At 49.0% G+C, this 22,373-nt stretch overlaps 1 protein-coding gene across 4 annotated transcripts in view; it reads left to right on the top strand.

Moving 5' to 3' along the window:
* Positions 1–22,373, top strand: part of MYRF (myelin regulatory factor) — a 233,319-nt gene that overhangs the window by 166,759 nt on the left and 44,187 nt on the right. For 3 of the 4 annotated variants that reach the window (XM_075325200.1, XM_075325203.1, XM_075325201.1), the window contains exons 2-3: positions 4,588–4,672; positions 14,031–14,354. In XM_075325200.1, the coding sequence (XP_075181315.1) occupies positions 4,588–4,672; positions 14,031–14,354 (409 nt within the window). The remainder of the gene's footprint in view (positions 1–4,587; positions 4,673–14,030; positions 14,355–22,373) is intronic. The other variant, XM_075325202.1, reaches the window with a different exon arrangement.

Genomic DNA, 22,373 nt, shown 5'->3' on the forward strand with positions numbered 1-22,373 from the left:
GCTCCCCCCACTTTTAAAAAAAAAGCGCACATAAATGGGGTGTGATGAAGTGCATCAGAATAGTTTGATTATTTACGCCACTGGGAGAAGTAACATTTCAGGCGGTGGTGCGAGGCAGTTCAAGGATGCACCAACTTGATTAAGATGCACTCAACTCTTAAAGCATTTGGTGCATCCTACAGCAGCAAACAGTTACCGTACTCAAAACTGACAAAAAAAGTATCAAGATAAGTCGGGTCCATTTACGTTTTCTTTCTAGAACACCGTTGGTTGCAAGCCCAGTGTATCTTTTAATTGCATTTTATGTAATTCTTTAATCTATAAAGTGGCTCCATAGGTGGAGTTCTCGTGAATTACATTGTTAACATGTACTCATGCTACTTCAGTAACTTTCGGAGAGTACATTTTATTGTGCCATCCTTTTCTGCAGCCCTGATTGGATCGCTCGCCCCCATCAGACCGGGTACCATGTAATATGTCAGTACATGTGACCAGACTTCCAGAAAGAGCAGGAATGGTGTATGAAGCGTGGTCATTCTGAATAGGATACGGAGGTCTTAGCATATAAAAAGGGTTATAATTACCTTTCTGCATGGATTTATGTGGGACATTTTGGGTAAAATTTTGATATTCACTGATTTATAGTAATAAATTTATGTCACAATGTGACTGCAGGTGTCACGCCAGGTACGAGCTGACTTCCAGCGGGCGGTGCAATACAGAGGGAACACCATTGTAGCAATACAACAGAAGGCCCTGGTACTAGGGACAGGGGAGCAGGGTCACCTCCTAACACTCACCTTAGGCTGATCCCAGAACTCCCTAATGTCCTCAGATGGGTCCTCACCCCATTTCCCCCTCCCATGTGCCATCACGTGCCTAGGCCCTCACTGGCTCTGAACTCACCCTGGCTAGTGAAGGCCAGTGAGATGCTAGACTGTAATAAAACAACAAGAGGAAAGTAGTACAAACAGGTGGGGAAACACACAACAAAAAACACCCTTAGCTTTCTTCAGCAGGAAACTTCGCAGCTGCAATAGAAACAACACCACAGCCATGCAGAGACTGGCTCCTTGAACATGGACAGCATAGATATGACCTATAGCCGGCACAGGGAGGAGTGAGGCGTGGATATTTATAGCAGAAGGGAGGAGGATGCAACTACCTGTTAGATCACTGCAGGATAGAAATGAACCTTAACCGGATGGAATTAAATACACTCCAACTCATGGTAAATGATGAGTGGGCACCAAAGCAGATCTGCGATCAACAATACGTTGTGACATTCTGATCCCAGATCCCCCCCAGATATCACATCAGACCGTGACACACTTGCAACAACTTAGTGAAAAAAGATATATATTTTTTTTTTTTTTTACAAATGGCCAATATCATTTGTAGGTAATGAAATGGATTCTGATTGGTCCAAAACAATTAGATTATCACTATGAGAGCAAAGATCAATACTCCACTGAATAGAGATTGGATCGCATATTATCCTTTACATTTATGACTGTCTCAATAAATATGTAAGGAAATAATATTCATGCCCGACAACTGACACCCCCACTGATAAATCCTCCATTCTTTCTTCCTTTTGGACATATTCACACACATCCGTGTTGGAGGATCTATGGTAGCTTGTGCAGTTTTCACTGTAACGAATAAATCTGAGAGTAGGTGGATGAAAGGGTAAAAAAATCACATTTTGGTCCTGAAAAAGAAGTATCTCTGATCACGATCATTCATTAGCCTGAGATTGGGATTTCTTCCACGGCAGGGCGGCTTTTAACCCTTTCATCCACCTACTCTTAGATCTTCCACTGTCGGTTGTGGCAGCCAAAATACACGCTACTACAGTGGTTGTAACTTCTCACAACCACAAGAGGTGAGCCTTCTTACTCCAATTTGGGTAAGACCCTATCTGCTCTCCTTTTGTGTTTCCAGTTATCGTCTAGTTTTTACTTGGAACTGTTCCCCCGGAACAAATAAAAACAGGAGCATCCTTATGGAAAACCATTATTGGTCCATCTGGCGCTGATCAGTATTGTATCTGTATTTGCCATGAATTCCATTTTTTATATTCCTAAAATGTTGCAAGGTAATGTAATTTATAACACTGGTGTGAACCCAGTCCTAGGCTTCCTTCAGATGTCCATTTTTCATGTACGTGTCCTTTTTGTATTTTTCATGGATCGAACATGTACTCATCAAAGCTTATGAGGCAAATGACATGTCTGTGCATTTAAGTGCATAGCGTGTACGTGAAAAGTGATGGAGGCCTGTCCAGTTTTGTTTCGAGCCATGGATCAAAAGTACCCAACATGTCCGTGCATTTTAGAGCACAGCATGTACATGAAAAGTGATGGAGACATGTCCGGTCTTGTTTCGAGTCATGGATCAAAAGTACCCAAAGTCGTCTACAAGTCCCTAAAAATCACTGACCGCACCCACTGCCATCGGTTTGCAATCCATGATTAATATTGCAATGTATAGACACTTTGCAATTTAATTTTTCGTATGTGGAACATCATCTATGAAACTCCGATAGTTAAAAACTGACAAAGCAGATCAAAAATGCTGATGAAAAAAGGATAGACTTTTTTCACAGAATTCGGAACCTCTGGGGATCGGCATTGGGCACACACAGTGTATTTTTTCTTTGTTACTTCTTTCTCCGTTCTTCCTTGGTTTTAGCAGCCTCTTTGTCTTAGGAGTTGGGACAGTTTCCATTGCTCTTGTGTGGGAGGCAAACCACGTTCTCTGGAAATCGAGTGGTATCCAGGGTTGGCACACGCCCTGCGAGGATGTGAACATCCCACACACACGGGATACAGATAAAACAGAGCACATGATATCAACAACAGAGAGAAAACACCATAGACAGGAGACTTCTTCTAGAACATTTGCAATGGACACTACTCAGTCAGGCACCATGTCCTCGTTATGTGGTCTGACCATGAGGAGAGCTAAGGGTTAAACATGATTACTTTGTACTAATTGAGCCATCTTGTTTCTGGAGTGCTGTAAGTGCTTTGGTCGTCTGTTTGTCTGTTTGGTCTTCCTTTTCGAGACTAATATATACACTACTGGGCGAGCATGATTAAAACGTCCATAGGTATGTAATCTAAGAAAAAAAACCACCCTCCTTTAAACAATTCACGCTTGCTGATCTGTTCCAAGGTTAAAAAGTGCAACTATTGAATTTACTAGTAGAAAAAAAAAGTTAAATATGTGGGGAAAAAAAAAAATTAAAAATGTTCAGCATGCAACATGTTTCTATCCTAATCCGGAATCTTTCTCAGGCCGGTGGAATTTCCCAAAACAGGATAAAAACACAAATCATTTTATTTTTTTGAATCTAAAGCCCGGATTTATCATTGTCTTTGCGCTTTTTTTCTGAAATAAAAATGTTTGTAATAGGGACTTTTTTTTATTTGCACTTTCTTCATTATTTAATTTGTGGCTTTTTTAACTTTACCTGGTTCAATCTGTATTTTTTTTCTTCTGGCAAGCCTTATGAGCAGCTTTTGGTTATCCCAGACAGTCCTGTGGTGACCAACTGTAGAAGGTTACAGTGTTTGGCTGTGCAAACTGCTCCCTGACCTTCTATTATTCCTGCCTGATGTATTTAGTATCCTATGCATCTGTTATGCTTGATTTTCATCCCTTTCCCTTTTAGGACCCTGCGTATTTCTTCACTCTTTCAGCTGTTTTTTTTTCATTAGTACTTCCCTTGGTGTTTTTATATACCCTCATTCCCCCTTACTCTGTGCTGGTGATATAGGTCTAATAACCTTAACAAGTTTTCAGTGCAAGCAGTCTGCTTGTATTCATCTGGAGAATCTTTGATGTTTTTACAATTTCTCTCCCTGAGTCATCTGGAGATAACTTATTAGTTTACTTTCCCCCTGTTTTATTATTTCTGTGTCTTCTTTAGTGGGATTGACTAAGCTCTCATCCCATCCATTTCCTACCTAGGGCCTACTTCAGGGTCAGCCAGGGTCAGGTATCCGGCTTGGTTCATAGGTGTGGAACCTATTTCGGGTGGTGAGGGAAGCCAGGGGCCAGCGGTAGGTTTAGACAGGGGTTACCATCTCCCCCTTTCCCAGACACAGGGTTTCCCTTCCCCTCCCTTTCCCTGTTCGCATGACATCCAAATTCACAAAATTGTCAAAAAATGTTTGCCCAATTGTAGATTAGTAGCTTTTAATTGTGTAAAAAAATTGATCTAATTTATTTTTTATTTTGCGCTTTTGAAGACTAACGTTTATATTTTATATCCTGCGACCTTTTTAATCTAAAAAGGCACAGAACACAAGATAAAAAGGCATCTTTGAATTTGCACCTAACACATCATATCCCATTTTGAAATATTTATCCCCCTACAAAAAAATACAAAAAAATCTAGGAAAAAAGAACAAAAGTGATGAATGGGGCCGTAGTCTTTTTTTATTTATTTATTTATTTTATTGATTTATTTTTTTACTAGTTGCTTGATGTCCTTGTAAAAATATTATTCTAATGCAATAGAATAATAGATTATGATTCTAATTTGAGCCTAAATTTGTCTATTTTGCATTTCAGGACATGATATTAATGGCGCTCTGGAACCATCAATTGATACAAGTATCCTAGAGGAATATATCAGTAAAGAGGATTCTTCAGAAATGTGAGTTCTGCACGCTAACGCTTTCTGTTTTATGTCCGTCAGTTAGGCTCGGACTGGCCCACAGGAGAGCAGGAGGAAACTCTGGTGGGCCCTTTTGCAGTAGTATGTAATTTACCCCTCCACACATGATCATTACGGTAGTTGAAACAATTCACTTGTTCTACTATGTACAGATGAAGGAAGCATCTCAGCTTTCATTGTACAGACTATCCAGTATATTATGAAATAGAAACATAGGTACATTTGTGAATGTAATATTTGATCAGTGGGACCCCAGAGTCAATGCTATTTGTTGGCCCCTGCTACCCCAGTCTGACATTGCCGCCAGTACTTATCCTATTACCAGAATACAGGCTGCCACAAATGGTGGAGGATTCGCTGAGCAGCGCTTAGTGTCTTGCTGCCTTTACAGATGGGATGAAGAATATAATAAGGGTTGAAAACGCATTCAAAGGTGACTAGAGGACGTCCATTAGTATCTCGTGTATGTGTATTTGTAATATATATTATCAGACAAATTTGCTTCTTTCTCTCCCAGAATTGATCAGTCATTATCAAAATTCTAATTTCTGAGGTAAAAATCTGTTCAGTGAAGACTTTGCCATTACTGAGATAGGAAATGGCAGCTGGTGCTGATGAGATTCTATGATGATAGGAGGAGCTAGAGGCAGAGCTCCGACCACTCCTTACTTTTTTTTTTTATCTACAAGGCAATTGGTGCTGAGGACTTTATATGTAGATAGAAGAGCTCTGCCTCTAGCTCCTCCCTCTGCCTCTAGCTCCTCTCTCTGCCACTAGCTCCTCCCTCTGCCTCTAGCTCCTCCCTCTGCCTCTAGCTCCTCCCTCTGCCTCTAGCTCCTCCCTCTGCCTCTAGCTCCTCCCTCTGCCTCTAGCTCCTCCCTCTGCCTCTTGCTCCTCCCTCTGCCTCTTGCTCCTCCCTCTGCCTCTTGCTCCTCCCTCTGCCTCTTGCTCCTCCCTCTGCCTCTAGCTCCTCCCTCTGCCTCTAGCTCCTCCCTCTGTCTCTAGCTCCTCCCTCTAGCTCCTCCCTCTGCCTCTTGCTCCTCCCTCTGCCTCTTGCTCCTCCCTCTGCCTCTTGCTCCTCCCTCTGCCTCTAGCTCCTCCCTCTGCCTCCTCCCTCTGCCTCCTGCCTCTGCCTCTAGCTTCAGCCTCTAGCTCCTGCCTCTAGCTCCCCCCTCTGCCACTAGCTCCAATCTCTGACACTAGCTCCTCCCTCTGACTCTAGCTCCTCCCGCTGCCTCTTGCTCTTCCCTCTGCCTCTTGCTTCTGCCTCTAGCTCCCCCTCTGCCTCTTGCTCCTCCCTCTGCCTCTTGCTCCTCCCTCTGCCTCTTGCTCCTCCCTCTGCCTCTTTCTCCTCCCTCTGCCTCTTGCTCCTCCCTCTGCCTCTTGCTCCTCCCTCTGCCTCTTGCTCCTCCCTCTGCCTCTTGCTCCTCCCTCTGCCTCTTGCTCCTCCCTCTGTCTCTAGTTCCTCCCTCTGCCTCTTGCTCCTCCCTCTGCCTCTAGATCCCCCTCTGCCTCTAGCTCCTCCCTCTGCCTCTAGATCCTCCCTCTGCCTCTAGCTCCCCCCTCTGCCTCTTGCTCCTCCCTCTGCCTCTTGCTCCTCCCTCTGCCTCTTGCTCCCCCCTCTGCCTATAGCTCCTTCCTCTGCCTCTTGCTCCCCCCTCTGCCTCTAGCTCCTTCCTCTGCCTCTAGCTCCTTCCTCTGCCTCTAGCTCCTCCCTCTGCCTCTAGCTCCTCCCTCTGCCTCTAGCTCCTCCCTCTGCCTCTAGCTTCAGCCTCTAGCTCCTGCCTCTAGCTCCCCCCTCTGCCACTAGCTCTAATCTCTGACACTAGCTCCCCCCTATGACTCTAGCTCCTCCCTCTGTCTCTAGTTCCTCCCTCTGCCTTTTGCTCCTCCCTCTGCCTCTAGCTCCTCCCTCTGCCTCTAGCTCCTCCCTCTTTCTCTAGCTCCTCCCTCTGCCTCTTGCTCCTCCCTCTGCCTCTTGCTTCTGCCTCTAGCTCTCCCTCTGCCTCTTGCTCCTCCCTCTGCCTCTTGCTCCTCCCTTTGCCTCTTGCTCCTCCCTCTGCCTCTTGCTCCTCCCTCTGTCTCTAGTTCCTCCCTCTGCCTCTTGCTCCTCCCTCTGCCTCTAGATCCCCCCTCTGCCTCTAGCTCTTCCCTCTGTCTCTAGTTCCTCCCTCTGCCTCTTGCTCCTCCCTCTGCCTCTTGCTCCTCCCTCTGCCTCTTGCTCCTCCCTCTGCCTCTTGCTCCTCCCTCTGTCTCTAGCTCCTCCCTCTGCCTCTAGCTCTGCCCTCTGTCTCTAGTTCCTCCCTCTGCCTCTTGCTCCTCCCTCTGTCTCTAGTTCCTCCCTCTGCCTCTTGCTCCTCCCTCTGTCTCTAGTTCCTCCCTCTGCCTCTTGCTCCTCCCTCTGTCTCTAGTTCCTCCCTCTGCCTCTTGCTCCTCCCTCTGCCTCATGCTTCTGCCTCTAGCTCCCCCTCTGCCTCTTGCTCCTCCCTCTGCCTCTTGCTCCTCCCTCTGCCTCTTGCTCCTCCCTCTGCCTCTTGCTCCTCCCTCTGCCTCTTGCTCCTCCCTCTGTCTCTAGTTCCTCCCTCTGCCTCTTGCTCCTCCCTCTGTCTCTAGTTCCTCCCTCTGCCTCTTGCTCCTCCCTCTGTCTCTAGTTCCTCCCTCTGCCTCTTGCTCCTCACTCTGTCTCTAGTTCCTCCCTCTGCCTCTTGCTCCTCACTCTGTCTCTAGTTCCTCCCTCTGCCTCTTGCTCCTCACTCTGTCTCTAGTTCCTCCCTCTGCCTCTTGCTCCTCACTCTGTCTCTAGTTCCTCCCTCTGCCTCTTGCTCCTCACTCTGTCTCTAGTTCCTCCCTCTGCCTCTTGCTCCTCTCTCTGTCTCTAGTTCCTCCCTCTGCCTCTTGCTCCTCCCTCTGTCTCTAGTTCCTCCCTCTGCCTCTTGCTCCTCCCTCTGTCTCTAGTTCCTCCCTCTGCCTCTTGCTCCTCACTCTGTCTCTAGCTCCTCCCTCGGCCTCTAGCTCCTCCCTCGGCCTCTAGCTCCTCCCTCGGCCTCTTGCTCCTCCCTCGGCCTCTTGCTCCTCCCTCTGCCTCTTGCTCCTCACTCTGTCTCTAGCTCCTCCCTCCTCCCATCATCATAGAATCTCATCAGCACCAGCTGCCATTTCCTATCTCAGTAATGGAAAAGTCTTCACTGAATACAGTTTTTACCTCAGAATTGAGAATTTTGATAATGACTGATGAATTCCGGCAGAGAGAGAAGCAGATTTATCTAAGATGTTATACAAAGTTGCTTATTTTCATGTGTACTATCGATTTATGAAATAAAGATTAAAATGACGGTTAGCCTGTTAAATTGGGAGTTCTTTATATTTCACCCCCCTCCATTAATAAAAGTCCTTAAAGAGAATCTGTCACCAGGTTTTTGCTCCTCCATCTGACAGCAATATAATGTAGGGGCAGAGATCCTGATTCCAGGATGTGTCACTTACTGGGCTGCTTGCTGTAGTTTTAATAAAATCAATGTTTTATCAGCAGGTGATTATCATTAGAGGACTAGTAACCCTGCTGCCATGTAGAACTCCTTATTCATGAGATCTGTATAACTCCATCTCCACCACTGATTGGCAGCTTTCTGCCTATACACATTGTACACAGTAAGATGCCAATCTGTTTTATCAGCAGGAGATTATCATTAGAGGACTAGTAACCCTGTGGCCATGTAGTCCTCCATAGTCATGAGCTTTGAATAACCTCATCCCCACCACTGATTAGCAGCTTTCTGCCTATGCACAGTGTATACAGTAAGCTGTCAATAAGTGTTGTGGGCTGGGTTATACAGAGCTCAGCATTTAGAGAACTGCTAAATCTGTAGCAGATAAAACTGTGATTTTATCAAAACTGCAGCTTCAGCCCAATAAATGACATCACTGGAATCAGGATCTCTGCCCCTACATCATGCTGCTCTCAGATGGGGGAGCAAAACCTGGAGACAGATTCCTTTTAATAACCACCACAAAGCAGATGGCGCAGTTGTGTTGTCTAACTAGACCTGATTGTGACTTATCGCAGGTTGTTCTGCCCATTAATGGGGGCTCTTATAGCTGCTCCAGTAATGGGGAAAGTGGAGCAAAAAATCAATGAATTTATTTAATCAAGGATCTTTTTTGACCCTTTGAAGAAATTGTAATAAAAAATAAAGAAAAGTGAAAAATAAATAAATATTAGTAATAGGTTTAACCCTACCTGGTTGATTAGACCTGAAGCTCTGCTCACTATTTAGTGACACTTACAGAGATAACTATAAAAAGTAAACATCAGACAATGTTGTCGATGAAAATACTTTTTATTTCAGAATATTTCTTGAGTGATTGAAAAATAAAAAATTGATTAAACAAGGAGGAAAAAAAAGAATATTTTTAAAATAACATCCAATAAATAATAAATATATCTTAAAATGTAATGCCTATATGGTTAAAAAAATGGTTAAAAAAAAGTAAAGCCTTCTCTCTTTTTTTTTTTTTTAATCAGATAATTTTTATTAACATTTGAGATTGATATATCAAAGCCTTATCTCTAGTGAAACAACCTATGCAAAGGGTCTAATGTTTTCTGACAAAACCCCTTTTTATATAAAGCATTGAGCGGGATTGCTGGACTTTGGATCTGCTGGACAGGTCCTATCTAAACTAACAGGAATAGAGAACACGATCCTGTCTGGTATCTGCAGCACATTTTGTACTATGTTGTCTCCCTCTAGTGGACAAAAAGTAGTTTGCGCTTGGTCTAACTTTTAGAAAATAGTATAGGTCTTCCATGTAAACCAATGTAGAAAAAGTAGAAATTTTGTCCATAATTCATCTGACTCCAGGTTTTTATTTTCACAGTGCATGTTCAACGTTTTATTTATACAAAATGATGACTAGTATTGCAAAACTGGGTTTCTGGGTCTGATCAAACATGAATAATACTTTATTATTGATATATTCACATGATAAATCTAATATATAAAGCTGAGTGTATGTATGTGTATGTATATATGTGTGTATGTCCGTTAAAGGAATCTGCACCATTGCATGTACAATTACAAAATTTTGCACAGACGCCTCATGTGACTCGGGGAACGTCATAGACTATATGTTGACAAGAAAATTTAACCCCGCGCTTTACAGTTACTCTCCAAAAAACATGCCTCCATGAAAGTGAATGGAGCTGCGAGCTACAGGCTATTAATAGGAGCTATGATTGGTTGCTATAGGAACAAAGGACATTCATAGTATAAGAAGCTTATGTGTGAGGTAATATGATGTCGGTGGAGAGACAGACAGGCACAGATAGAGAAAGAGACACACAGACAGACAGACGGGAAAAAAATCCAGACAGAAAGAAAGACACACGGGGAAAGAGACTTACAGACGCAGACGGGGATGGAGGCAGACGGGGATGGAGGCAGACGGGGATGGAGGCAGACGGGGATGGAGGCAGACGGGGATGGAGGCAGACGGGGATGGAGGCAGACGGGGATGGAGGCAGACGGGGATGGAGGCAGACGGGGATGGAGGCAGACGGGGATGGAGGCAGACGGGGATGGAGGCAGACGGGGATGGAGGCAGACGGGGATGGAGGCAGACGGGGATGGAGGCAGACGGGGATGGAGGCAGACGGGGATGGAGGCAGACGGGGATGGAGGCAGACGGGGATGGAGGCAGACGGGGATGGAGGCAGACGGGGATGGAGGCAGACGGGGATGGAGGCAGACGGGGATGGAGGCAGACGGGGAAGGAGGCAGACGGGGAAGGAGGCAGACGGGGAAGGAGGCAGACGGGGAAGGAGGCAGACGGGGAAGGAGGCAGACGGGGAAGGAGGCAGACGGGGAAGGAGGCAGACGGGGAAGGAGGCAGACGGGGAAGGAGGCAGACGGGGAAGGAGGCAGACGGGGAAGGAGGCAGACGGGGAAGGAGGCAGACGGGGAAGGAGGCAGACGGGGAAGGAGGCAGACGGGGAAAGAGGCAGACGGGGAAAGAGACAGAGACAGACAGACACAGAGACACAAAGAGAGACAGAGAGACTGATACAGAGACAGACAGAGATAGACACAGACAGACACACAGACAGACAGAGATAGACACAGACAGACACACAGACAGACAGAGATAGACACAGACAGACAAGGAAAGCGACAGAGAGAGACACACAGACAGAGACTGGGAGAGAGACAGAGAGACAGTAACTATCTCGGGCAACGCCGGGTACTACAGCTAGTGTCTAATAAATCTGGGTGAAACCTGTGGGACTATGTCTCACGCCACTGTAAATGAGAAGAGGGTGTGCATACACAACGTCCTTATGAAATTTTATGGAAATTCCAAAAAAAGTCAGCCAACTATTTTTGGAGCTCCCCATAGAAGTGAATTGGAATAGCTGTACTTGTGCTGCCACATCTCTGCTCACAACGGTGAAAGATGAGGCACGATGTAGATATCGGTATTGCTGTGGAGCCCTCGCTGATAACCACATGAAGACCATCGAGTTATAAATGCCGACTCCTAAAGCATTACCATCATGCGCACTGTTTGTAAACTACATTAATTGCATTGGTTTCAATATAAAAAGTTCACACGCTCCTATTAAAATGCCAGATTGTCATGTAAAAAAAAATAATGCCAAGAAGAATCATTTCCGTGCTTTTTTCACCTTTATTGTCAGCCATAATATGTATAATTCAAATGAAAAATAAACTGAAATCTTTTTGTGTGGGGGAAAAAAAATAAATAAATAAATTTGATTGCAAAAATATGCACACCCTTTGACCGGACTCACATTACACTAATGACACTCTGCTGCGAGTGTGAGCCGAGTGCCATTTACTGTGATCTGATTCTCTCACATGGGACAATCGGAGCACCGATGCGGAGAAGATGCAGACCTTAATTTCTCCATCTTCTCCATTGCCTGTCTCAGCGTATGTTGCGCAGCACTCGGATGTCTAATGTTTGTATCCGATATACGCAGCATGCTGCCGTTTTCTAGGATTGACAATCGTAGCTCCATATCTGTCAGATTACAAGGACATCTCCTGTGTACAGCGCCATCTTCAGGTCACCCACAGATTCTCCATTGGTTTCAGATCTGGGCTCTGTCTGGGTTATTCCAAAGCTGTGATCTTCTCATGGTGAAGCCCTTTTGTTAATTTACAGGTATGCTTAGGGTTGTTTTTGTGCCTAAAGGTAAAATTTCAGCTTTTTAGCAGAGGCCTGAAAGTTTTACCGCAAAATTGACTGATATTTGGAACTGTTCAAAATTTAGCCAGAGGGAGGGAGCAGTCCCACCCCCAGTGCTATCTGCCGGCCGGCAATAGACAAGATAAGTGGCTGCCCGAGCCTGGTGTGATGAAATCAACTGTGGGAGTAATAATAAGAAAATAGAAGACATACAAGACCCCTGATAATCTCCCTCGATCTGGGGCTCCACACAAGATCTTACCCTGTGGGGTCAAAATGATCACAAGAACGGTGAGCAAAAATCACAGAACCACACAGGGGGACCTAGTGATTGACCTGCATAGAGCTGGGACCACCGTAACAAAGGATACCATCAGTAACACAGTATGCCGCCAGGAACTCAGATCCTGCAGTGCCAGACGTGTTCCCCTGCTTAAGCCAGTACATGACCGGGTCCGTCTGAAGTTTGCTTTAGAGCATTTGGATTATCCAGAAGAGTATATGGAGAATGTCATATGGTCTGATGAAACCAAAGTAGAACTGTTTGGTAGAAACACAGCTCGTCGTGTTTGGAATCGACAGAATGCTGAGTTGCATCCAAAGAACACCATACCTAATGTGAAGCATGGGGGTGGCAACATCATGCATTGGGGCTGTTTCTCTGCAAAGGGACCAGGACGACTTATCCGTGTGCATGAAAGAATGAATAGAGCCATGTATCGTGAGATTTTGAGTGCAAACCTCCTTCCATTAGCAAGGGCATTGAAGATAAAACATGGCTGGGTGTTTCAGCAGGGCAATGAAGGAGTGGCTTTGTAAGAAGCATATGAAGGTCCTGGAGTGGCCTAGCCAGACTCCAGATCTCAACCCCATAAAAAAACCTTTAGAGGGAGTTGAAAGTCCGTGTTGTCCAGTGACAGGCCCAAAACATCACTGCTATAGAGAAGATCTGCATGGAGGAATGGGCAAACATACCACCAACAGTGTGTGTAACCTACAGAAAACGTCTGACCTCTGTCATTGCCAACAAAGGATATATAGCAAAATATTGAGATGAATTTTTGTTATTGACCAAATACTTATTTTCCACCAAATTTGCAAAAAAAAATCTTGACGCGGTGATTTTCTGGATTTGTTTTCTCATTTTGTTTCTCATAGTTGTGGTCTACCTATGATGTGACTTACAGGCCTCTTCAAGGGAGAACTTGCCCAATTGGTGACTCACTAAATACTTTTTTTTCCCCACTGTATGTCCCCATCCTGGCTCCCTCCTGGTATGTACTGTCCCTCTCCTGGTGTATACTTCCCCTCTGCTGGGCCCCTCCCGGTATATACTGTCCCCCTCCTGGTATCTGCTGTTCCCCTCCTGGTATATATGTATCTGTCTAATGCAAAAAAATAACAACATTGTACTCACCGTCCCTGGCTCCAACGTTGTGCAGCATTCTCCTGTGTAGCCAGCGCACAGTGGCCAGCAGCTTTAATCGGTGTCGATTGCAACGCATGACGTCATTGCCATGCGCTGCCCTCAGTTACTGGGACACAGATTAAAGCTGCCGGCTTCTGTTTGGCCGGCAGCGTGTATCGCAGTACAGGGACCCAACGGGTCTCTGCACCGCGATGCATTTCAGCTGGATGTGCAGCCTCGGATGCACAACCAGCTGAAGCAGGGGCTAGGGCCATCAGGCCCCTGGCACCCTCAGGCCCGGTTGCGATCCCGCCAATGCCTGCTGCCCTGTTATAGGGGTTAATCATATTCTCTGTGAATGATGGCAGCTGTGTACTGACTACTGTGTGACATGAGGTTACATGTAATTCTCCAGTTCTGAACACAACCACATTCCCAATTATAAGAGGGTGTTAACACTTATGCAACCACGTTATTTTAGTTTTGATATTTTTATTTCCTCCCTCAAAATGATTTGAGTTTGTTTCTCAGTGGATTTGTACAGATGATGGGTGACTTTAAAGGTGCAAAAAGTTCTGATTCCTTTTGGTATGATTTTTTTTTTTTACATGACATAAGCCTGGCATTTTAATGGGGGGTGAAGACTTATTATATCCACTGTATGAAGCTGCTATTTTCTGTATATTGAGATATATTTTCTTACTGTTTTCCACACAGCTGTTTCCCTGACATACCCAATTCTTCCAGCTATGCAAACCCCGGTCAGCCTTGCACCTCCAGTGGAGTCCATGGACCTGGGATAATTTCGAACATAGGCCATGGTGGAGCAGCCCACGCAGGTGGAGTCCTCCACATGGGTCAGCAAATGCCAGTGCGGCCTGGTATGAGTGGCACATGTGGGGGGCCTCCTTTCCAATCACACCTCAACTGCAATAACAACAATGTCATGGTCAATCCCAAAGGATACCAGGGTCCACCTATGTGCATGAGCGGACCCGAACTGCCCATCAAAGCAGAACCAAAAACCAGCTATGCAGCCGGGTGAGTAGATTGAGGGACAAAGCGGGATTGTGGAAGGAATGACATGAGCCCTGAGCGCAATTACTCAGTCATTTGTGACATGGAAAGACTTCCTAACACAGCTTTTGAAAATGGTTGTCGGGCCTAATATATTGAACATATTGAGTATCTATCTATGGAATATCAGATTATTGGAGGTCCGACACCTGGCACCTTCACCAACCGCTTGTTATCCACTCCAGCACCTACCGGATATAAACCTCAAGTTTCACCTAAAGTTTACATCCGCCATTGCCGGAGCTAATAACAGCTGATCTGTGGAGGTGCTGGGCCTGCCAATGGCTGAACTCATGGAGAAGGACAACAATATGTCAGTCCTAAACAACACCTTTTAAAGGCCCCCTTCACACGTCCGTGATACACGTGCGTGTTTGGTCCGTTTCCGTATATACCGGAGACACGGCCAAATGTGCACCAATGTTAGGCCCCCTTCACACGTCCGTGATACACGTGCGTGTTTGGTCCGTTTCCGTATATGCCGGAGACACGGCCAAACGTGCACCAATGTTAATCTATGTTTGTGGTCACACGTCCGTTATTTCATTATGTCCGTGTGTGCGTGTCCGTGATCCGTATGTGTATGCGTTTTGCACGGATGCATGTCCATTATCTGCACGGAGCACGCACACGTGGACACAATGAAAGTCTATGGGTATGTGCACACACGTTAGTAAACACGTATGCATCTACCTATAGTCCGTGTCCGTTTGGTGTTTTTATTTCTAGTGATGTCGGCTATTCTTTCTATTTCTGTGTATGTCGGTCAATCTCCCTGAGTCCGTAGGTCAGTCTCTCTGTCTCTCTGTCGGTCTCTCTGTCTGTCTGTCCCTCTCTCACAGTCTGTCGGTCAGTTTCCCCCCCTCTCTCATACTCACCGTTCCCCGATCTCCGGCGCAGCGCTGCACGGCATTCACACGGCTGCGGCGGCTTTTACTATTTTGAAAAAGCCGGCCGCTCATTAAACAATCTCCTATTCCCTGCTTTCCCCGCCCACCGGCGGCTATGATTGGTTGCAGTGAGACACGCCCCCACGCTGAGTGACAGGTGTCACACTGCACCCAATCACAGCAGCCGGTGGGCGTGTCTATACTGTGCAGTAAAATAAATAAATAAATAATTAAAAAAAAATGGCGTGCGGTCCCCCCCAATTTTAATGCCAGCCAGATAAAGCCATACGGCTGAAGGCTGGTATTCTCAGGATGGGGAGCTCCACGTTATGGGGAGCCCCCCAGCCTAACAATATCAGTCAGCAGCCGCCCAGAATTGCCGCATACATTATATGCGACAGTTCTGGGGCTGTACCCGGCTCTTCCCGATTTACCCTGGTGCTTTGGCAAATCGGGGTAATAAGGAGTTATTGGCAGCCCATAGCTGCCAATAAGTCCTAGATTAATCATGTCAGGCGTCTATGAGACACCCTCCATGATTAATCTGTAAATTACAGTAAATAAACACACACACACCAGAAAAAATCCTTTATTAGAAATAAAAACACACACATATACCCTGGTTCACCACTTTAATCAGCCCCGAAAAAGCCCTCCATGTCCGGCGTACTCCAGGATGGTCCAGCGTCGCATCCAGCGCTGCTGCATGGAGGTGACAGGAGCTGCAGCAGACACCGCCGCTCCGGTCACCTCCACACAGCAAATGAAGACAGCCGCGCGATCAGCTGCTGTCACTGAGGTTACCCGCTGTCACTGGATCCAGTGACAGCGGGTAACCTCAGTGACAACTCAGCTGATCGCACGGCTGTCTTCAGTTGCTGTGTGGAGGTGACCGGAGCGGCGGTGTCTGCTGCAGCTCCTGTCACCTCCATGCAGCAGCGCTGGATGCGACGCTGGAGCATCCTGGATGACGCCGGACATGGAGGGCTTTTTCGGGGCTGATTAAAGTGGTGAACCAGGGTATATGTGTGTGCTTTTATTTCTAATAAAGGATTTTTTCTGGTGTGTGTGTGTTTATTTACTGTAATTTACAGATTAATCATGGAGGGTGTCTCATAGACGCCTGACATGATTAATCTAGGACTTATTGGCAGCTATGGGCTGCCAATAACTCCTTATTACCCCGATTTGCCAAAGCACCAGGGTAAATCGGGAAGAGCCGGGTACAGCCCCAGAACTGTCGCATATAATGTATGCGGCAATTCTGGGCGGCTGCTGACTGATATTGTTAGGGTGGGGGGCTCCCCATAACGTGGAGCTCCCCATCCTGATGTGAAGCCCCGAGAACGCTGTGTCGGTGCATTACCTTCAGGGACTCCACTCAGCTGGATCCTGTCACAGGTAGGAAATCTTCTATTTGTCGTGACGCCACTCTCAGAATTGCGGTCAGTGGGGACCGCCACTGCAGGTTAAGGGATGCCTGGGGCTGATGGTGGGTGCAGTAGGTTATAATAGCCTCCTGAGAGTGAGGCAAGCCCCAGGGCCCTGTGCAGGTGTGTAGAACCACAAGGCGCAGAATAACTCCACACAAGCAGAATGTCTTTCAGGGGTTTTACTCACTTCAGATGGCAGGGTGAGTAACCCGGGCGTAGCTGGGAGGAACCAGGCTGGAACCAGGTATCCTTCAGGCTGACTTATGATGGTGACTACCGACTCGCCTTCCTTAGCCCTTGGTGGTTTGGGGTAACCCCGACTTTTAGTCCCTATGGGGGTCACCCAGGGAAGTTGCTGAAGCCTCACTCCCCTTCGTTTCGTCCGTTTGCTTGTAGCCTGGGCCAGGACACTCCGGCTGCTTGCCTCCTGTGAACTATGGGCCCTAACTGTGGCGACGTGGCTGCGGACTTTTAGTGTGTTCTTGGGGGCATAAAGTACCCCCTCAAGCAGGTTTGGCAAGGAAAGTTGGATCTATCCCTGCACTGGGACCTACTACCCGTTTGGGCCTGGTACTCCCTAGCAGTCTCCTTACTTCCCACTCCGTGCTCTCTCTTTAGCTGAGATGGATTTCGGGTAGCACTCCTAGGTGACCGTTCTCCCCCGTCGGTAGCCACTGCGCGGGCGCTGTTAGACGACAACAGCCCCAGGGGTCTGCTCTCTCTGAGCTCCCTGGACTTCTGCCCTAAGCCGGCTCACTGCTCCTCCTCTCCTGTTCTTGCCTACGCCACCTAGCAACCAGGCTCTCTTACCACACCCCTTGAGTGGAGATGGAGGCTTTTGGCCCCCTCCACTATTCCAGTGGAGGTGAAGGCTTTGCCCCCTCCTGGGATCCCCAGGGGTCCTCCCAAAGGTACATGTGTGAGACCTGATCACTATGCGCCTGTGTAGTCACACCTCGGTCAGCCTTCTGGATTACCTGTATTGTACTGTCCCCAGTATGGGTGCAGTACTCAGTGGTGCCTGACCAGGTCAGGGGCGCCACATTCCCCCTTAGTTATCACCAGCACGTCTTCGGGCTGCAAGACAACATTTTAAAATGCATAAAACAGTAAAACATGGTAAAACATTTTAAAACCACCAGGTACCATACATCACCACCCTCCACCCACAAGTCCGTTAACCCACCCAAACCCTTTCAGGAGGCAGGTCACCGGTTTCTTTTGGTAACCAGGTCTGGGCCATCTACTTCCCCAGACCTTTCCTCCAATCTGCCTCTCCTGTTGGCCGCGCCTTCAGCCACTTCTGGCAGGATGTAGAGGCGGCTTTCATGGTCTGGTGGTCTTCAGGGCATACCTGGCCTGGTGAAGCCGCGCCTTCAGCCACTTCTGGCAGGATCCAGAGGCGGCCTTCACAGTTGGTGCTGACCAGGTACCCTCTTTGTGGTGGAGAGCCAGGCCCCATAAACAGGCATGCTCTCTGGTCGCAGGTGAGCCAAGGCCCTATATACGGACGTGCTCCCTGGTTGCAGACGAGCCAAGCCCCTAAACAGGCTGACTCTGGTGGTGGTGGTGCCCTCTGGTGTAACTATTTACACTGCGAGAGTTTGTGGCTATAGCCAGTTCATAGCCTTAAGGTTCATTTCTCACATTAGTTTATGTGGGCACATTGCTTAAACTTGAAAACGTTGCAAAACTTCAAACTGGTCAAACAGTAACTTCTCTTCTTACTTTATGCAGATTCCTCTACTCTTCCATACCAGGGCTTGGGCCTGTAGGGCTGCGGCACCTGTTGGTTTCTTGATCTCTTTCTTCGTCTGTGGGTTCGTTGTATTTTCTTTCTTCTTCTTCAGTGTCTGTTTCTCTTTCTTTAGGACATGGCGTGACATCTAGGGCATACCAGCCTCTTTCTCCTTGATGCATGGTAAACTGCACTGTGTCTCCCATTCTTAGGTTTCTTCCAGGATGTCCTCTGGGCAAATGAGCTCTAACGTCTCTTCTGTTGACAAAAATGCCTTCTTTCATACCAGGTGCTACGATGAAGCCGTATCCTGATTTTAGGCTGAAATCTTCGACTACTCCTCGACAAAGGGGTCCTCTGACCTGGGCTTTGGCTCTTCTCAGGAACCGTTTCTCCTCTAGGTCTCTGGCCGTTATTTCATCTCTTTGCTCTGGGGACTGCGGTGCAGGGAAAGACTGGGTTCTATTACGGCGCCGTGTCTTGCGGGCTGGATTCTGCGAGGTACAGCTTACAAGCTCCCAGGTGAGGCTTTTGGGCAGATCTTCTTCAGCGGAAGGTATCGGGTCTTCTTCGTCCCAGCGGGAGTATGGCAACATCTCTGGCTCGGGGTATGAATCCACTGCTGATGGCTCCGGGGTCAGCTCCTCAGCTTCCTGGCCTCCCCTTCCCCTTAGTTCTTCCGAACACTCCTGTTGTGGCAGCGCCGGGGATGGGTGGTCATCAGCAGGCCCGGGCGGGAGACTCTTTGGCGTGGTTGCTGCAGAAGTCGCCTTGGGGGTATGCGGAGGGAGCAGATACCGGTCCACCATCTCCTGTGGGAACTTGGCCTCCAGGTCAGCCTTCAGTCTCCAGTATTCGGGGTCCGCACCTATCAGGGACGTCCTAGCAGGGACTTCTTTAGACTGGGGAGCGGTGTCTGCTCTGGCCTTGCAGGCCGGGGTAAACAATGGTACGTCTGTCTTGTCTTGGCGGGCCGCGCCTGGCATGGCGGCGGCCTGGTCTTGGCGGGCCGCGCCCGGCGTGGCGGCGGCCTGGTCTTGGCGGGCCGCGCCCGGCATGGCGGCGGCCTGGTCTTGGCGGGCCGCGCCCGGCATGGCGGCGGCCTGGTCTTGGCGGGCCGCGCCTAGCATGGCGGCGGCCTGGATCAGCGTCGCTGTTGCAGCTGGCGTCTTAGCGGGCTTCGCTACTATGGCTGGCTCTTGGCGGGCCGGGCAGGGCATCGCTGCGGCGGCCTGGATCGGCGTCACTGTCGCGATGGGATCTTTGCAGGCTGGGCTGGGCGTCGCTGCAGCGATCTGGGCTTGGCGGGCCGCACCTGACGTGGCGGCGGCCTGGTTCAGCACCTCACTTGCGGCGCGGACGAGCGTTGCTGCTGCGGTGGGGTCTCGGCGGGCCGGGCCTAGCATGGCGGCGGCCTGGGTCAGCGTCACACCTGCGGCGCGGATGAGGGTCGCGGTGGCAGCCGGTTCTCTACGGGCCGAGCAGGGCATCGCTGCGGCGGCCTGGGCTTGGCGGGCCGCACCTGGCGTGGCTGCGGCCTGGTTCGGCGTCGCCGCGCCGGGCGCCTCTTCAGGGACCTCGGGCGTGGCAGCAGGGATCGGGGCACTCGCGCTGGCAGGGGCAACACTGGACTCACCCATCGTTGGCAGCATCGGGGTCTGAGTCGTCACCGTCCGGTCTGGCACTCGGCGCGTGGCTCTCCCCTCATAGGCCTGAACCGCCGCGGTCATTTCCAGAAACTCCGCACGTCCCTCTCTGATCTGCCTTCCGACCCTGGCCTCCAGTTGATCGCAGAACTCGGCAAGCTCCCGACACCACCAGGCAGTGGAGCCTGGCTCTGGGTCTCGGTGTTCAGACGCCATTTTCTCTAGCAGCAGACTTCTGGCTCCCTTTCTGTCCCGACGTCTCTGAACGCTTCCGCTCTCTTCACTGGCGAGGTCATGACTCTGCAGGGGATCTCTGGGTAGCCACACCTCTTCGTGGGCGGTAACTTCTCCCAGCGCGGGCTGCTGTTGTTTTTCAGCGCGCTTTTCATGGTGGCAATATGGCGGCGCTTCCAATTTTTCAAGCGGACCGCCCAGGCACATGGTCACCTGTCTGGACAGGTCTAGTCCTTATCCTGTTCGTGACGCCAGATGTGAAGCCCCGAGAACGCTGTGTCGGTGCATTACCTTCAGGGACTCCACTCAGCTGGATCCTGTCACAGGTAGGAAATCTTCTATTTGTCGTGACGCCACTCTCAGAATTGCGGTCAGTGGGGACCGCCACTGCAGGTTAAGGGATGCCTGGGGCTGATGGTGGGTGCAGTAGGTTATAATAGCCTCCTGAGAGTGAGGCAAGCCCCAGGGCCCTGTGTAGGTGTGTAGAACCACAAGGCGCAGAATAACTCCACACAAGCAGAATGTCTTTCAGGGGTTTTACTCACTTCAGATGGCAGGGTGAGTAACCCGGGCGTAGCTGGGAGGAACCAGGCTGGAACCAGGTATCCTTCAGGCTGACTTATGATGGTGACTACCGACTCGCCTTCCTTAGCCCTTGGTGGTTTGGGGTAACCCCGACTTTTAGTCCCTATGGGGGTCACCCAGGGAAGTTGCTGAAGCCTCACTCCCCTTCGTTTCGTCCGTTTGCTTGTAGCCTGGGCCAGGACACTCCGGCTGCTTGCCTCCTGTGAACTATGGGCCCTAACTGTGGGGACGTGGCTGCGGACTTTTAGTGTGTTCTTGGGGGCATAAAGTACCCCCTCAAGCAGGTTTGGCAAGGAAAGTTGGATCTATCCCTGCACTGGGACCTACTACCCGTTTGGGCCTGGTACTCCCTAGCAGTCTCCTTACTTCCCACTCCGTGCTCTCTCTTTAGCTGAGATGGATTTCGGGTAGCACTCCTAGGTGACCGTTCTCCCCCGTCGGTAGCCACTGCGCGGGCGCTGTTAGACGACAACAGCCCCAGGGGTCTGCTCTCTCTGAGCTCCCTGGACTTCTGCCCTAAGCCGGCTCACTGCTCCTCCTCTCCTGTTCTTGCCTACGCCACCTAGCAACCAGGCTCTCTTACCACACCCCTTGAGTGGAGATGGAGGCTTTTGGCCCCCTCCACTATTCCAGTGGAGGTGAAGGCTTTGCCCCCTCCTGGGATCCCCAGGGGTCCTCCCAAAGGTACATGTGTGAGACCTGATCACTATGCGCCTGTGTAGTCACACCTCGGTCAGCCTTCTGGATTACCTGTATTGTACTGTCCCCAGTATGGGTGCAGTACTCAGTGGTGCCTGACCAGGTCAGGGGCGCCACACTGAGAATACCAGCCTTCAGCCGTATGGCTTTTTCTGGCTGGCATTAAAATTGGGGGGGACCGCACGCCATTTTTTTTTAATTAATTATTTATTTATTTTACTGCACAGTATAGACACGCCCACCGGCTGCTGTGATTGGGTGCAGTGTGACACCTGTCACTCAGTGTGGGGGCGTGTCTCACTGTAACCAATCATAGGCGCCGGTGGGCGGGGAAAGCAGGGAATAGGAGATTGTTTAATGGGCGGCCGGCTTTTTCAAAATAGTAAAAGCTGCCGCAGCAGTGTGAATGCCGTGCAGGGCCGCGCCGGGGATCGAGGAACGGTGAGTATGAGAGAGGGGGGGAAACTTCAGTTACTCGGGGGATTAGCGGTCACCGGTGAATCCTTCACAGGTGACCGCTAATCAGTACTCGGCACAGACAGAGCCGCGGTATGAGGATGAAGTCGGGTGAAGTTCACCCGAGTTCATTCTCATCGCGCAACTCTGTCTGCTGTCAGCCGACGTTTATAAACGACATTGTGCATCACACACACGGACATTACACACGGACATTACACGTACACATACACGTTAATTCCACACGCACACACGGACGTTCTACACACAAACACGGCTAGCATACGCAATTCACACAGGTG

Source organism: Anomaloglossus baeobatrachus, chromosome 10 (assembly GCF_048569485.1).
Source record: "Anomaloglossus baeobatrachus isolate aAnoBae1 chromosome 10, aAnoBae1.hap1, whole genome shotgun sequence".
Taxonomy (NCBI): Eukaryota; Metazoa; Chordata; class Amphibia; order Anura; family Aromobatidae; genus Anomaloglossus; species Anomaloglossus baeobatrachus.